Genomic DNA, 16,816 nt, shown 5'->3' with positions numbered 1-16,816 from the left:
CCCCCAAAAGCTCAAGGAAATGCAGTTAATATTGGTAGAAGATTGTTCAACTTGATCCTTTTAACACAGAAATAAGACGCTCTCGAAGTGTTTGCCATGTGTTCCTTTAGTGTAGATGTTGGGGCTTTTTTTCTACAGAAGTCTGGTTAATTCCTGTGTCTTCCTTGCTACAATTCTGTAGTTCAGGAGCTACGCTGAAAGGCGCTGAGTAGGGAACTGGTTGAGCTGTGCTGTACTCAGCCTACCTTGCTGTTTGACACGTGCTCACTTTTGATGATGACTATATTATGGAACCCAGGAGAGCTTCTGAGTTAGTCCTGCTTTTTAATTATTGTTCATTGTATTCTTATCTGCATAACATTTTCATTTGTACACTTTTAAGCTTATTTAATTGCAATGAATTAAAAGTATTAAATTAAAACTAATACTGTATACGTAACATTCTGTTTTTACAAGCATAAAAACTTAGCTGCCTCTTGTCAAATGTTTTCTTTACCTCTCATTGCAAATGAGTTTAATTACAGTGGTTACTGAATTGTTTTTTCTTGATTTCACAGAACAGTGAATCTATGAAACAAAAAGGAAATGAGGAATTTTCCCAAGGAAACTTTGATCGTGCTATAATGTCATATACTAAAGCCATAGAGTTTTGGTAAGAACTAAACTGGTTAACTAGACTGTGTTATATAATATGTATTCAGTTTATTCAGATTTATCCTGATTTTGCGTAATTTGGCATGAACCAAATGATAATCCAATTTAAAAAAAAAGCTATGTAACAAGTTTTTTATTCTGTTTTATTTCTTGTTACTAATGGTTGTTTGCACTTTTACTGCCCCAAAAGTCCTGTTAGGGTCTAAAGTTGATCTAAAATGACTCACAGTAAGTATAGTAAACCTGAAAGGAAATAAGTTATTTGGTGTGAACAGCCACTTCTGTTATCCCTCCTAAATACTCTTCCAGCAGAACACTATGACCAACTGTTGTAAATACTTATCTTAGCTATGATGCAGAACGAGTGAACAAGAACAAATACTTACTTTTAGGTATCTTCTCTTAGCAACTCTGTATGCAACAGGCTTAATTTCCTTTTGTAAGTCTTGTTTAATTTCTTCCTAAAAGTTCTTTGCTGAAAGACTTTGGAGGCTTTCCTGGGCTCTATAAAGGGGCAGGGAGATAGAGATTAAATGAGAATTTATGTCACACGCACGTAGAGCATTTGCCCCTTTCCTATAGTCTGCACGGAATCTCAACAAGTTACAGAACTCTGGTTTGTTGCCATTGCTACTTGCATTGTAGTCGTGCAAATGCTGCTCTTATAATTCCTGGTGCCTATGAAATATGGTGAAATTCATAAAGTCCCACCTTTCATAAAAATTTGATTGTGCAAAGTGTTTTATTTTTTCATTTTGAAGTCTGTAGCTTTAGAATTGTGCAGTTGAAAGGATTAGCATTTTGCTGATGTCTTCAGATTTTGTGTCACATAGTAGGATACATTTCAATCCCAAATTCAAGCTGATTTCAGCTTCCTTGAAAAGTTGGGTAGGCTGACTTCCATCAAGTGATTGTATCTGAGATGATGGAGCAGGCTAAGAAGGTTTTGCTCAGGGTACCTGATGAGGGGGAGGGAGGAGCAGAATTCAGTGAAAGAGCAAAGGAAATCCCATGGTTTAGAAAGAGCAAAGGAAGTCTCATGGTTTCCAGGGGCTGTAGAGCTGAGCTGCTGTTACAGCTATTTGTTAGAAATTGTTCTTTGTCCTTAAGACCCTGCTGGAAGGTGAAGGATAGCTCAGTGATGTCTAGCAGCTTGGGTATCCTTCATCTGCTCTGTGCACTGTCTTCTCTTTCTCATTCACCTAGTGTGACTTTCATCTGCTTCATCATCACACTCCTTCCCCTAAGTAGCTGCATCCTCCCTTGGCTTCCTTTCAAGTGGTTGCTGGATTACATTTATCAGTTTCCCCCTCTCGTTCTCCATTAGGTATTTTGGGGACAATGCCTCAGCTCTTTAGAACTGCTGTTCAGTCTGCCCAGCCAGGCAGTCAAGCTAGCTGCGCTTTTTTTTTTTTTTTTTTTGAAACAAAGCTGAGATTGTAGGGAACATACTAGCCGCACCTGTGGACCATTTGAGATGTGCTTTGAGCTGGGGAAGAAGTTTAAATCTCTCTCTCTTCTGTGTTTTTTTTGTTGTTATTTTTTTAAAGTAGGCTGAGAGTGATTTGAACTGATTGGAAGTTGCATTAGTGGGCCCAAATATTACAAATTGTTACACAATTAAAACTAATATTCTCAGTGATTTGACTTGTAAATCAATGGGTCTATTCAAGGAAGCTTGTATGTAATTGTTGGTGCTAGAGTGCTTGCAGACAATTACTTTTTTTTTTCTCCTTAAGATTTTCAAAAGTAATATACATTACTAACTCTTCATGATTGATTGTTTTTTTTTGTTTTTTTAAGTCCTGCAAACCATCTTCTGTATGGAAACAGAGCTCTTTGTTTAATTCTCACAAGGCAGTACAAGTAAGTAACCCTTTGTTTATAATCTGAAATGTTGTGGTGTTCTGCAGTTAAAAATCGGCAATATACTTAGGAAAATAGTATTTTTAAAACTTAAGTATACAGTAGTTGTGATGTTACTACCTCATAAAACTGATATTAAGAAAAATGAATAATATTAGCTGTATCTGCTGACAGATGGTAATAACATTTAAAATTTGGGGGTGGGGGGGTTATACAACAGGAAAAAAAATCTCAGTACCAGTAAGTATTGTGATTTTTATTAAACCTCTTGAAGAAGAGATCAGTGTGGGTATGAGACTTATTTTCCTTAAGCCAGCTGTTAAGATAAAAATCTTGTTTATGAGCAAGGTGAATGTATACCTTTTATGTAAAGCCAACCCAAGAATTTATTGTTAGTATCATTGAAGTCTTAAAGGTAGAATGGTTGTTAGTCCAGATCTAATTGTTGAAATAAAAAGAAATAATAACAATGTTTTGCTATTAACTGGTAAATCTGGTATCCACATGATTTTTAATTTCTGCCCATTTTCCTGGTATTGTGCTCACCCCTCCACTGCTCCTCTGTGTGGCTACTAAGTTGACAGTTCCGTTGCTGTAGCAGTGGGGTTAGAGAGCTGTCAGCATGTATGAGTCCTTTTCCATGAGGAATGTGATGTTCATGCTGATGGCTTGTCCTTCCTCACTCTGGGATCCACTTGAGGTCACTTTTGCATTTGCTAACATGGTATTACACCTTTGCTCTGTCATTGTTGGTCTGCAAGACCCTGTTACATCTGAGTTTACTATACATGGTGCTTCTTATGGATATTACTTTTTCTTTGTTACTCTTAAAGTCATATTTGTCCAGATTTGGCATGTCTTTCACTGACCATTGGTGAATTGTTTCTAAGTCATGGGGTCTCCAGTGCCAAGCGTGTGCCCCATCTCTTGACATCTTCTGCCTGTACTCCTTTGTTGCGTCCTGTATCTCCACTTCTCAAGGCCTCTGCTGTCGTATCAGGCTTGTATTTCTTTACAGGACATCATCATTTTGGAGTCATTCTGTATAAATAGTAGTAACAAGCAGTTATGTCATCACAATCTATGGTTGTACCACACAAAGATAAACCAAAGTAGAACAAATTAGCCATAGATGCCTGGTCAAATTAGAGAAATTGATGTCACAGTTAAACCAAGTAAAAGAAAACTGCAGGCAGGTGAGACTGCCATTCAGGCTGAGCAAGACTGAGATGACTCAGTCCTGAGGTTTTGCAAAGTCGGTACTGAGCTTATGGCCTGCTATTGGTAGTGGCAGTACTGTATTATGGGACTACGCAGTTATACAGTGTTCTCCGGATCATCTGCTGGAGTGTTCATAGCTTTACTCAAGGTGTGTGTATTCCTCCCATTTTCAGAGCCTCGTGAGAGGCAGCGGTCGTGTTCCCTCCCAGGCTTTGGTACGGGACAGGACCTTTCACTGCAGCTGCGCTTCGTGTTGTGATGTTTTGACAGTGTCGGGGGCAACTTTCCTAGCACTGCACAAGGCTGTCGAAAGGTGGCACTGGAGGAAGGACTGGGGGGGTGAAAACGAAGCACACGCTAGAGAACAACTGTAACAAATAACAGCACGCGCTTGAGAAGAAGACAAATTGCTTCAGTTTTTTCTGATCTTTTCAACTGCTTTTATAATCCCTTAGTATTCTGAGGTTCTGTACCCCACTATCTGTCTCTTACTCAAGCATTTTTTCCTTGTGTCTGCTTCCTTTGCCATATGAATATGGTGCAATTTCTCCCATTTGAATCACTACTTCTATTGTTGGGTTTTTTAATGACTTATTTTTTAAAATGTATTGCCACACCTCCAAATTCTGCCATTCCTACCTGGGCTTTCTTATTTTGGGGTGTTTTTGTGGGTTTTTTGTTGTTGTTGTTGTTCTAACTTGCTTTCATTTCACTGAATTAATTCTTCCTGAAATCTCTGAAGAATTTTGTTGTGTAAAACATACTCCTTGTTTTGAAATTACTGTCTTTTTCAGGCTTTTCTTTAGTATCTGGCTTTTGTTACCACAGAGCTCATCCTCCTCCTTCAGATCCCTCTGTACAAGTTTTCCTGCTGTAATGGTTACAAAAAACAGTGGTAGTGACTAGGCAATTTATGAACAGTTTCATGTGAAACAAGCTGTTTTTTCCATATTCCTTCCCTTTGTGGAGGTAAAACAGTTAATGCCTCATAGGCCTTTGCAGGCCTCTCAAGTTAGGTCTCGCTGCAGACATTTTCTGAAGACCTCACTGAGTCAGCATGACCCAGCTATCAAAGGAGTGAGTTATTTGTGAGCTTTCTCATCTGAAATAATCTGTATGCGACTGCTCTTTGTTGTAATTTACTACATCCTGCTTATCTGACACGCAGCTGTAGTTCAGATACATAAACTGCGTAACTGCCTGCTTTGGGCAGCACTGGTTTCAGCAGAGGCCATTGCTGCTGCTCTGTGTTCTCTGCTGTAGCCATAGGGATAGTCTGCTTCTCTTCTGACCTGACCAAAATTGTAATTCTGGTTATTCCATGACACCTATATAAAAAGCCAGAGATGGGTATGTTCTTCAGGCTTCAGTAGTTGGGAGTTTTTGTCTTTCAGTGCTCAGCAGTTAATACATGCACCCTCAAATCTCTAGCTATGATTACGTAACTACTCTCCAATGTGATTTCTGTCAAAATCTTTAAGTTTGGTAGTCAGGCTTTTTTATTAAGGCTTTGTTTTTTAAAGGAACGTTTTGTTAGAACCCAGTTAAGGGGTAGGTACATATGCAGAAATGCTGGAAAACGTGGTAGGTAGGGGGAGGGAATAAATATCTGATGGGCGAAATATTTGAGACTGTGACATTATAACCCAGGTAAGTTTCAGCTAAGAAGTGTTATCAGACCATGTCTTCACACAGGTGAATGAACTGTTCTTTTATTCACTTTGTATTTTTATGGTGCCTTGTATATCTGATCTGTAGATTTTTCTGAAGTATAAATAATAAATACCTCTTCTTTTTCCCTCCTTTCTCTAAGGAGAGCCCTTGCTGATGGAAAAAGAGCCACTATTTTGAAGCCTAATTGGCCAAAGGTTAGTTCAATGTACATTTCAATATTGTCTTTTGTTGGTACTGTAAACCAACATAACCCAGAGTCTTAATTACAGGTTTGACCCAGGTAGATGTAACATGTTGTAAGTGTTGTTACATGGTGTTCTGCATGTGTAAAGACAGAAAAAAACATTTATTTTGTTGTTGTGTGTAGCTATGTTATCACAGTGCTTTAAAAAGAATATACATAGTCCTTACAATAAAAAAAATCCTGATTAATGACCAACTTGTATTTTTCAGTATTTGTGGCCTAAAGAAGAGTAAATAAGGGATAGTTACAAAATTGCAAAGTAGTAGTTGAGATTAGGGGAAAAAGCAAATTTGCTCTTTTCCAAAGACAGAGCCTCGATGCTACTCCCAGTGAATTATCTTTCTGTTTCAGTGTGCTGAGTGGTTGAAAACTTTGAAACAGGTGTTGAGTATATAAAATTTTATTTTGTATTGTCTACTGCAGCTGTTTTGGATATAAATTGTTTTCTTATTTGTGTGAATGAACGCTTGAAAGTCAAACTCATGCCCATGTAGGGTCACTACCACTTCTGTAAGGCGCTGTCATTACTGGGGGAACACGAACTGGCTTTGGAAGCTAATGAGAGAGCTCAGGAACTATGCAAGAATATTCTTGATGGACTTAAGGACCTTATTCAACAAAATGACAAGTTAAAGAAGACATTAGAAGAAATCAATGGTAACCTTTTCTGATTTCAAGATCTACCTTGAACATAGCAAAATTCCTTCATTGGTAACTTTCCTTTGAAACTAGCTAATTCCTTTTTGCTTTTTGGTGTTGTTTTTTTTTTGTTTTTTTTTCCCCTTCCTATATAATTTTCTATAGGTATTAAACAACATAAACAGAAGCCAAAGAAGTCGCTTCTTGAGAAAAAGTAAGCAAGTGTCAAGTTTGTTTTTGGTTTTTTTTTTAATAATTAGCAATGCTTAGTATAAGATTTAAGTAATACATAGCATAGATATTGCTTAAATTGTCAGTAAATAAAAATGGAAGGAATAAACTTAAGAGAACTGCAAACAGAGTGCAGCCTAGGAGTAAAGATGACTTTCAGGAACTAAATAAGCTACCTTGAGATGTGTTCCACTTCCAAGCAGTTTGCTTCAGCATTAAGTTTTACCCATGTTGGAAATAACAGGAAACAGTTACATTTTCATGGGGTTTTTTCCTCCCAACTTGAAGTACTTTACTGTTGAGGAAATTTGGTGCCTGAAAATGTCAGTGCAATCACACCCGTTTTTTTTGTGTTAACTTTGCTATATAAAGCTCGCTAGGAGATTAAGCTGATTTGAAGAACTGAATGCTAGCAAATGCATTTTGACAATGATAAAAATGAACATGTATCCTAATTTTTAGAAACTTGCTTTCACCACATCTATTCTGTGCTTTTGCCTTGCCCAGAGAGAGTGAGAGCAATTCCATATCACGGATTCAGCTAAGTTACAATATATGCTGTAACTTTAATATAAAACATTTTTCTGAAAGATCTTTTGATTTTTTTTTTAATTGGTCTACCTGTAGTGATGTGCTATCTATCATTCAGAAACAGTACAGTAAGTAAACTACTAAACAGCTTTTTGTAAACCTGAAAATTCTGCAGGAACTTAAATTTGTTTCCCTTCTATATTGCACAAATAAAATGTGGCATTGGGCAAGATTGATTTTTTTTTTTTAATTACCATTATTATTATTTTTTTTAAAGTGCAGTAATTCAGTTCCTGTTCCTTTTATAGAAAATGGTGCTTTTTTTGGTGTTATATTTTTGCATAGCCTTGGACTGTGCAATTTGAAGGTATAAAAAATGGCTGTTTGATCAAATCCTTTAAATATGCTTATGCCATTACACTTCTATGAGGGGTAGACTTCCTGTATTTGTCTTTTTTTTTTTTCATGATACATGTATGGTGTGTGTCTTAAATACGGGGAAGACATTGACACTGGAAGAACTCGGGTTCTCTCTTTTTACATATCAGAGACTGCATTTCTTCAGAATCTCATTTAATAATCTCTGAAGAACAAAAAGAAATAGAAAAAGACAGAAAGGGAACACAGTCTGATCCTAAAGATCATCATTGTCATCAAAAACATGATACCAGGGTAAGTTACGCTACAGCCAGCATTACAAGACTGTGTGTTGATTTACATCGTCCTGGAATGTGTTATTTAATGGTGTGGCTGAAATTTTGCGGCTACTGTGTTTTAATAATTGTGTACTTTGTCAGCCAAGTACACTTCTCTTGTAATATTTAACTCTCAAATCTATGTTCAGAACTTTGGATTTAAAAGGAGGTGATTGCTTGAATGAGAAGGTGGAGGCTGTATGTTATGATGAGGAGAGGGGTCTCTTTGGGCTTCTTGAAAGTGAGACTAAAGTCATGTCTGATTTAATCAACTGTCCAGTCCTGCCTGTCAATATGCATTCAGATCTGGGCTTTCATTTAGCTTTAGGAGGGGATTTAGTTAACGTGTACTTGTGTAATGAAGTTCAGTGGAAGATGCTTTAGCCATAGTTAAATCACATACAGGGCTTTTGCTATACTGGAGCATTGTTTTGCACTGATATTGTGATTTTAAGGTATTTGCATGGTTATAGGCCGTTATTTTCATGCTCTGTAAACAGATTTCTTTTGTATGGAAAAACGCTGGTTGAATAGTATGCTTAACTGGATTGTATTTAAAACTAGGGGTTTGTGGTTCTCAAATATCAGTGTGGCTTGTGTGTTTAAAACAAGTGTAGTATAGTTCCAAAATGCAAGGTGGACTTGTGTTATTTTAGTAGCCCTTTGTAATTATTTAGATTCATTCTTTCAATTTAAAAGACTGTTTACAAGCACAAATATTTTACTAGATTATGTTTATTAACTTTTTGGTGAGAAAGCCTTAAACGAGAAAGTGAAGCTGTTGCAGGGGAGATTTAGACTGCTTAAAGAAGCACTGCCAAAGGTAGCAGCAAAAGTGGTTTTATTGAATTAAGATGTTGTAGAAGTGAGGCTTAAAGAAGTCCGATGACAAGGTTCAGTCTATTACTCTACTGCACAGAGGGTATAATAATGATTCAAAGTTACCAATACAAGATCTTAATGCCCTGTGATACAAAGTTATGCGCGATAGCGATCACTTACCAAAGATCTGCAGTTGGTAGGGGGTCTCTCAGCCATGAGGAGTAACCTTGAGAGGTGTCCCAACTCGAGATCATTGCCATGCTGCCAGTTACTTAGGAGGAAGAGCTCAAAAAAAGCTCGCTCAGGCTGTCATATTTATGGAATAAAGTGGTTGGCTCGTAGTCAAATTACGTGCGATGGAAAAGGTAAGCATGAGACTCCTTGTACCCACAAATTCCTTTGTTCCTTGACCAAATTAGTTTTGGAAGAACCATCTGCTATTTATGTGTTAATCGCATGATCGGTGTTCCGGTTTCAAAGCTCGTATACATCAAAGCTCACCATGTCACCCTGTCCCTGTGTGGGTTTTCAGAGAACAGGTTGGAACTAGAGAAGTTCATGGCCTGGTCACAGCCTAAGCCTTTACTTCCTTTGGAGCCTGAACCAAACTACCACTAGTTTGGTCAAGGAGTCAAGTGCATCCATCACAGAAGCTTAATAGAGTAAACTTCATTCTCTTTTCATGGTTGATTTTTGTTCCTGAAAAATAATTAAACTAAGGATACATGTTAGTGAAGGATGACCAAAGAAATCCACCAACAAAAGCCTCTAAATCTGGCTTTTAAAAGGTTATTTTACTGTTGAAAGTGCAATGGTGTACTATGTTGTTGTGGTTTAACCCTGGTAGGCAGCTCAGCCCCACACAGCTGCTTGCTCACTCCCCTCAGCAGGATGGTGGAGAAAATCCTAAGTGTAAAAGTGAGAAAACTCATGGGTTGAGATAAAGACAATTTAACAGGCAAAGCAAAAGCTGCACACACAAGCAAGGGAAAATAAGGAATTCATTCACTACTTCTAGGAGATCTTTAGCCGTTTCCAGGAAAGCATAGCTGCATCATGCATAATGGTTACTTGGGAAGACAGATGCCATAACTCCAAATGTCCCCCCTCTTCCTTCTTCTTCCCCCAGCTGTATATGCTGAGCATGACGTCATATGGTCTGGAATATCCCTTTGGTCAGTTGGGGTCAGCTGTCCCAGCTGGGTCCCCTCCCAACTTCTCATGCACCCCCAGCCTACTTGCTGGTTCGGCCGTGTGTGAAACAAAAAAGGCCTTGACACTGTGCAAGCAACTGCCTAGCAATAGCTAAAACACCCCTGTGTTATCAACACTGTTTTAGTCACAAATCCAAAATGCAGCACCATATGAGCTGCTATGAGGAGAATTAACTTCATCCCAGCCAAACTGAGCACATATATTTTTATTGCTTAAAAAACACCCACCCCCAAAAAAGTGGAGAATTGGGGGATTTTTTGGTGCTTACCTTGTTTTAGGTGGATTTTGCTACTGGATGTCAGTGGAATTTCCCAGCTGTTGCTGTCTTAGTGCCTATCTCATTGCCAGTATCAAGGGGAGCCTGTAAACTATTCCTGTGCATAAATTTTCTTCAGTGGTGTGCTTTGTTAGACACGTGCAGACTGTGACAGTCATGCTGTAACAGCTTGGAATTAAAAATTTAATAACCAACCTCCAGTTTGTTTACAGACAGTTCTTCTCTTTCACACTAATTATTAATTTAAAGAAACATTTATACCTCTTTCTGATTGTCTTTACTGTCATTGTAAGATAATTAATAAACTGTTTGTTATAATTTAGCCTATAAAATGTGTTATAAATAAGCTATATAATATAGAAAAAAAGATGATACATAATGTGAATCTACTAGCAAGGTCAAAACAATTTAGCACATACAAGTGGAAAAAAAACCCTTTCAGGTTTCACAGGAGGGTGGCGCAGCAAAAAAAGATGACTCATTAGTGGGGAAAATGAAACCAACGTACAAGGGCAAACGGAAGGAAAAGAAACTTAGAACTTGTTGAAAAACAAAGCGATCATTAGAATGCACAAGAAGTGCTTAAAGATTTTTGGCTGTCTTACGAAAACTTTCATCTGCTTTTATGCTATGAAAATCTTCATAATGTAGGTCTGTAAATTTTCTTCCTTAAGGATGAACATTACTGCGAAAAAGGCTAGTATGTGTTAGACTAGTAAATAATATTAATGGATATGAATTTGGAGGAGAAAAGCGTAAGTGTGCAAATGCAAATAATGAAATGATTTTTCTTTGCCTGTTGATTGGGGACAAAATACACTGTATTATCATGATTTCTTTGTTTAAATGTCAGTGTTCTGGGTTTTTTCTTTGTTTAAATTTAGTGAGCGATATCTATTTGTTTTTTGTTATCTGTGTAAAACCAAACTAACGTATTTGTCATTAGGTGACTGACATCCAAAGAACAGAAAGCAAAGGTTGGTCTCTGGAGTTTCCACCAAGTGAGTTCATTTCTGCTATTCGTCAAGTCTGAGTTGGTTCTTCCCTTGCTGTTGCCATTATTAATGAGCAAATGTGTATCTAGTGTTATTTTCACAACACTAGTAAGTGTTCAGTACGCTGTCATGTTTTATTTCTTTTCCTGTTAGGGTGCAGTTACTTAGATACTGCTCCTCTCCTATATTTCTGTCTTTTTTCCTTCACACTTTTATAATTTGAATCTACATGGATGAATTCAGAATTGAAACCGGAACTAAAAAGTAGAATGCTGAGTCACATGGTAGAAATGCTTTCCCTCCTTCTGAGACAGGTATAGGATCTAAAAGGTTCTAAATTTGACAAGTATGTGGGTAGTTTCAGTGTTCATAATTCATTTGTGATTACTAAAAGCTCCATATAGGTCCTTAAGAAAATGATCCTGCAGTTAGAGAGGAAGGAGGCCACAAAATATTTGTCAGAGGTAGAAGTTGGTGTGACTTATTGTTCATGTCTGTTTTTTTAATTAATTAAAAAAAACAACAGAACAATTGTTTTATAGGGAGAAGTCCCACCCCCCCAAAACTCCCACAGAGACAGTTACTTTACTGTGGTGAAAGTGAAGTGCAAGCAGTTCTGATCTTCAAAGTGAAATCTTTTCCTGAATTTTGCTTGGGTTTTTTATCACCTGCTAAACCTGCTGTAACCAAGAAAGCATAAGATATTTCCCTGACATTCAGAAATTTTTCTTATTTATAATGTTTGTTTTGAATACTCCTACTGGATCTGGAGCAGCTGCATGCTCACACTGTATTCTGAAGTTGTGACCTCCAAGGCAGTGGGTCCTTCTAGTCCTGACCATGCAACCATGTGAAGTCCTTGGTGTCCAGCCATACTGTTCTTTGGACTTCACGTACTTAAATACTTAGCTGAATGGGTGCCAAAGTGCCAAAATTTAATTTTGGGAAACCAGTGGAGATACATTACAAAATATTATTTTAAAATGATCAGTAGGAGGAGTGATCTTGCTCTTGTAGACTTTGGACGTATGCAAACATCTTGAAGAAATAAAGGATTTATTGGGAGATGGAAAATGTGGGAAAGGTTGCGAAAGAAGAGTCAAGATGAATTTGTTGAAAAGATGTTATGTGGTAGGATAGTAAAAAAAGAAGAAACTATAAAGTGTTGAAGGAACTTAATGCAGAAAGCATAAATCAGGGAAGGGTTTTAGAAGGGGAAATCAAGCTCTGGAAGACAAATAGTTTTGAGAAACTATGCGTAGATGGTGGGAAGGAGCAAAATATGAGATGCACAGAAGCCATAGGGAATTTTGAATGAGTTTGAAGCAAGTGACAGCTAAGTGAATCCAGATGTTTTCCTGAGCAAGAAGATGTGGTCCAAATAGTAGTGGAATCGGATGATGCTTTATAAAACAAAGTTTGATTGGGGCAGTGGAAAAGATCAGCAGCAACACGCCCATGGGGTGACCTGCCCAATCACCAATAGCAAACATAGCACTGTAAGTGATGCCCTGACTCCAGTGGACTGCCAGGGGTACTTGGTGTCCAGCTCACTGGGCAGCAAGACCAAATCGTGCAAATGTCTTTTGATGCGGGTAAGAGTTGTGCTGCCCCTCGGCTCCACCAACAGTAGGGGATTTGAGAGAACCGTACTTTACATGAATAATGTGGGCAGCATCCTGCTGCCCATGTTGGTCAGGGGGCAGGGTGTTGGCAGTCTGTCTGTGCTGCTGATACTGGTCAAGGGCAGGGTGTCTGCAGTCTGTCTATGCTGCTGATACTGGTGAAAGGGCAGGGTGTCAGAAGGATAGCTGACTTCTAGAGGTTGAGGAGGGAAGAGGGATAATGAAAGGCTGAATGTTGGGAGAGAACTGAAAATTCTTCTAGGCTAAAGAGATCATAGGACTATGAAATGTTGTGTTGAACATAGTAATTTAAGAAAAACCCGTGCTGATTCCGTGATTTTTTTTTTTGTTCTTCCTCCTCCTCCTCTCCCCCTCATACTCTGTCAGTACTGATGTAGAAGAAAATATTTGATTTGGCTTTGATTTGAAAGGAGGAGTTACGCTCTGAATGACTAGCTGATATCGAGTTTACTGTGGGTGGGGAAGAATAGCTTTCTTTTTCTTAGCCTTTGTTCACTTAAAGGCTTAAGACTTGCAGGAGATTCAATGTAAAGGAACTTTATGACACTGTATCTTATCTTAAAGTTACCGTCCTTTTTAATTTCAGTTCTTGTCTGCATGTACTATTTTTTTGAGCATGTGTACATTTCTGTTAAGTATCTTTGCTCACTCCTAATGAGAATGTCTAGCAAAAGCAATACTACTTCTACTAATATTTTAAAATGTTTGTGGGGTAAGTGAATCATGTTTGCTGTTGAATTAATATAGCTCCTTAAGTATTTTAACTATAATTCAGCAGGATTTGCTTGTTACTTTTATTTAAAAGAATTTTTTAAAAATCTGAATGTAGTATCTTTTTACGTTGGGTGGTGTATGGGAATAGTAGTTTCTGTAGAAAATTTTTCTGAAATAATTTTTGTTGAATGGCTTTTAAAATTAGATCATTCAATGAAAAAGTAGGGCTGATTAATTCTTGCTTTTGATGGCGAGAGGGAAGGCTTGTATTCCTTTATCTTCATTAAGATTTTGTTTTGAATGATAGATTGATTCCTTAAGGGAAAGGAACCTATACAATGAAGAAAAGGTAATATATCTCTGTCTCTAAATGGTTAAATGATGATATGCTTGAAGTGTTTCCTGGCTTTCAAAAGGATTGTTGTTTTCCATCATTTAAATGTCTCTGTTATGAGGAATTTGTGATGATTATTAGTGTAGCTTTGGAGTTTTTAATGCATATGAACTGTTTCAGCAGACACCTATTCAGACTTCTATGGGACAGTTTCAAGAAATGGTTCACGAAATAGTTCTGAACACGTTCAGTCTTCATGATGCTTGATTTTTGTTCTGATTAATTTAAATTTTATGTTATTAAGTAGTTCTTAATGAAAAATTACTTCTGGCACAAGGCAAGTGCAGAGGCATACGATTTAACTTGAGAAATGAGTACATGAGACATCCCACTGGCTTGAGTGAGATTACTCAAATGCATAGATTTGTATTTTTCCACAATCAGTGTCTTCCAGTATTTTGTATCTAATTATAGAAAATACTTCTCTGAGTATCATGAAATAAACATTTTTAAGCATAGATAGTTACTGAAACTTTATATATAAAATTAATAACTCATTTTTTCAAATTTGATTTTATGGTAGTTCAGCATAAGCATAATAATAAATCAAGCAATATTTAATGATCTAGGTAGCTGTACCTTATGTTTGGGTTCCAGTGCTCAAATAGCTTGAATCCCAGTGCTGGACTGTATGTTGTCTGTGTGATTGTGTCCAATATTAGGAATCCACAGTTGCCTCCTAAACTACTTCTGAAAGATTATAGCTGGAACTATCCCTTCTTGGAACAGGTAGCTGAGGCTGGAGGCGGCGTTCCTGTATGCATTGTAAAATCCATTAGGTTTACCTAGCAAAAATATCTGCTGCTCTGCACTCCTTCAACTTACCATGTGTAATAAAGAACACCTGCAACATGTGATGCTCAGCAGTTCTGCAGCTGAATTCGTCAGCTGCTTGTTGCTTCCTTACCAGTCCAGAAATGATATTTTTTGCCTTGCTTGTCTAACCGTCCGGTTACTAGAAGACAGCTCTCCCATAAGTGGACTTTGTCACTGTTGCTGTTGAGTCATTAATGTCTTGTAAAGTTCTAACTTAAAATTCTTGAAAATTAAAAACCTCTCGACTTAATAATGAGTATGCATGTGCACATTCGGATGCCTAATGTTATGTTTTAATTCGGCAGAAAACGGTTGAGAGATTATTTTGCAGTTAATGGCATGGCTTCCTGGTTTTGACCAATTACAATAAAGTATTAAAACATGTTTTCTTCCTTTTTACTAACGAATTGTTTACTCTCCTTGTAGAGCCCTGTAACTAATCAACGACAGTGTTAGATCTCTGAAGTTGTAAAGTGTATTAGTAAAGTTTTGTGTTAATGTCAAAAACTTAAGTTTCAGAGTTAGAAATTAATCAGTATCACATGATAGATTCTTTTTTCTCTTTGTGATCCAGTATTTCCACATCATCAAACACTTTTATTTTGTAATCAGGGACATTCATCTTGATCTGACTCATATGTTTACATTTCTAAGATTAATGTGGGTTGAACTTAACTCCTTTAGCAATGTATTTCTGAAGTAGCAGACTTTCTGTAAAATTTCTGTAGTCAAACATCCATAGTGATCTATTATTCCCTTTAAAAATTCTAGTTATCAACTAATAGTGAATACAACTGTGGTTTTGTATAACATACTGATTTCTTCAGTTTGGAGTCCACTTTAATAGTTGTTACAATATTATAGAGTCAGATCATATCTTAACAGAATTTTAAGGTTCTTCTGTTTGTCTGAAGTATCTTTTGCCCTTTATAGGATTAATAAATTCCTATACTATTTCATAAAAATAATATCAAATTAATGCTGTAACACTCAGCGGTGGCTTTTTGAAAAACTTTCCAGTTGTGTTAGTTTTCAATATTGTAAGTGTTTAAGATCTATTAATTATAAAGCAAAATGTGAGTTCTGAATGCATTTTTTTCCTTTTTTTTAGGTGGTGATAATTTTGTTTGAAATACTTTTTCTCATTACAGGTCAAAGTCATCAGAACAGAGGAAGACCAAAAACCAAACCTGGTGACTCTGAAAAGACGAGGTAAGAAATTTTATTTATTTTTTAACCTATTATTATTTTGAGTTATTTTCTGTAGCACTTAAAAAGGAGTTAATGCTGCTTGCTCTTTGCTAATTGCTTTGTTTACATTGTTTACATACTCTTCAGGATACAGTTCATGTTAAGATAGCTGATTAGAGTTCACAAAATTCCAGTTTTCATGAAGAGCCCAAGTTTTATTACTTAGAAACTAAATATTTTTCAAAGCTTTTAGTAAATGAAGGCATAATTTTAATAACTGCTGTTTAAAAACTGTTGCCCAAAAGCAAGTCATACAGTATAACCATAACAAAAAAAGTTTTTCCTTTACAGCAAAAGATAGTAGGAATCTAGTTCTAACACCACAATGTAACTCAAGTTCTATCTTATTTTCAAGGCCTCTTTGTACTAGTTCTACTGTGTACCAAATAATTTTTAAAACTTCTCTGATACTTCATATGCTCAATAAAAAGAAGAGGTTTGACTGTGAGGAAGGCATTTTAAGTCAGTCTCAGAACTGAATACTAGAACTTGGAGCCCTTTAGTTGTTGTTAGACTTGAATTTTCACTTGAAGCATATCCGTGTCTAATTTTAAGTACATGAATACTCCCCGTAGAACATGCTGAATGTAAATGAGTATGTTTGATGGTTTGGGGCCAAAATTAAATTAGTTGAGATAAAAAGCATTATAGATTTTATGGACAAAATTTATGCTTCCATCTGTGTCCTGGATTCAGCTGGGATAGAGTTAATTTTCTGCCTAGTAGCTGGTACAGTGTTTTGGATTCAGTGTGAGAATAATGTTGGTAACACTGACGTTTTAGTTGTTGCTAAGTAGTGCTTATCCTAAGTTAAGGATTTTTCAGTTTCCCATGCTCTGCCAGCAAGCAGGTGCACAAGAAGCTGGGAGGGAGCATGGCCAGGACAGCTGACCTGAACTATCCAAAGGGGATATTCCATACCATAGAATGT

At 37.0% G+C, this 16,816-nt stretch overlaps 1 protein-coding gene across 9 annotated transcripts in view; it reads left to right on the top strand.

Moving 5' to 3' along the window:
- TTC3 (tetratricopeptide repeat domain 3) overlaps positions 1-16,816 on the top strand; it is a 66,757-nt gene that overhangs the window by 11,245 nt on the left and 38,696 nt on the right. For 8 of the 9 annotated variants that reach the window (XM_069785130.1, XM_069785132.1, XM_069785134.1 and 5 more), the window contains exons 9-16: positions 558-652; positions 2,458-2,520; positions 5,555-5,609; positions 6,154-6,316; positions 6,464-6,512; positions 7,609-7,732; positions 11,016-11,070; positions 15,786-15,846. In XM_069785130.1, coding sequence (XP_069641231.1) covers positions 558-652; positions 2,458-2,520; positions 5,555-5,609; positions 6,154-6,316; positions 6,464-6,512; positions 7,609-7,732; positions 11,016-11,070; positions 15,786-15,846 — 665 coding nt within the window. Of the gene's footprint in view, positions 1-557; positions 653-2,457; positions 2,521-5,554; positions 5,610-6,153; positions 6,317-6,463; positions 6,513-7,608; positions 7,733-11,015; positions 11,071-13,128; positions 13,423-15,785; positions 15,847-16,816 lie in introns of those variants that run through there. The other variant, XM_069785135.1, reaches the window with a different exon arrangement.

The sequence above is a fragment of the Haliaeetus albicilla genome, chromosome 6, assembly GCF_947461875.1.
Source record: "Haliaeetus albicilla chromosome 6, bHalAlb1.1, whole genome shotgun sequence".
In the NCBI taxonomy this organism is placed as follows: Eukaryota; Metazoa; Chordata; class Aves; order Accipitriformes; family Accipitridae; genus Haliaeetus; species Haliaeetus albicilla.
This window is presented reverse-complemented; position numbering and strand designations above follow the sequence as displayed.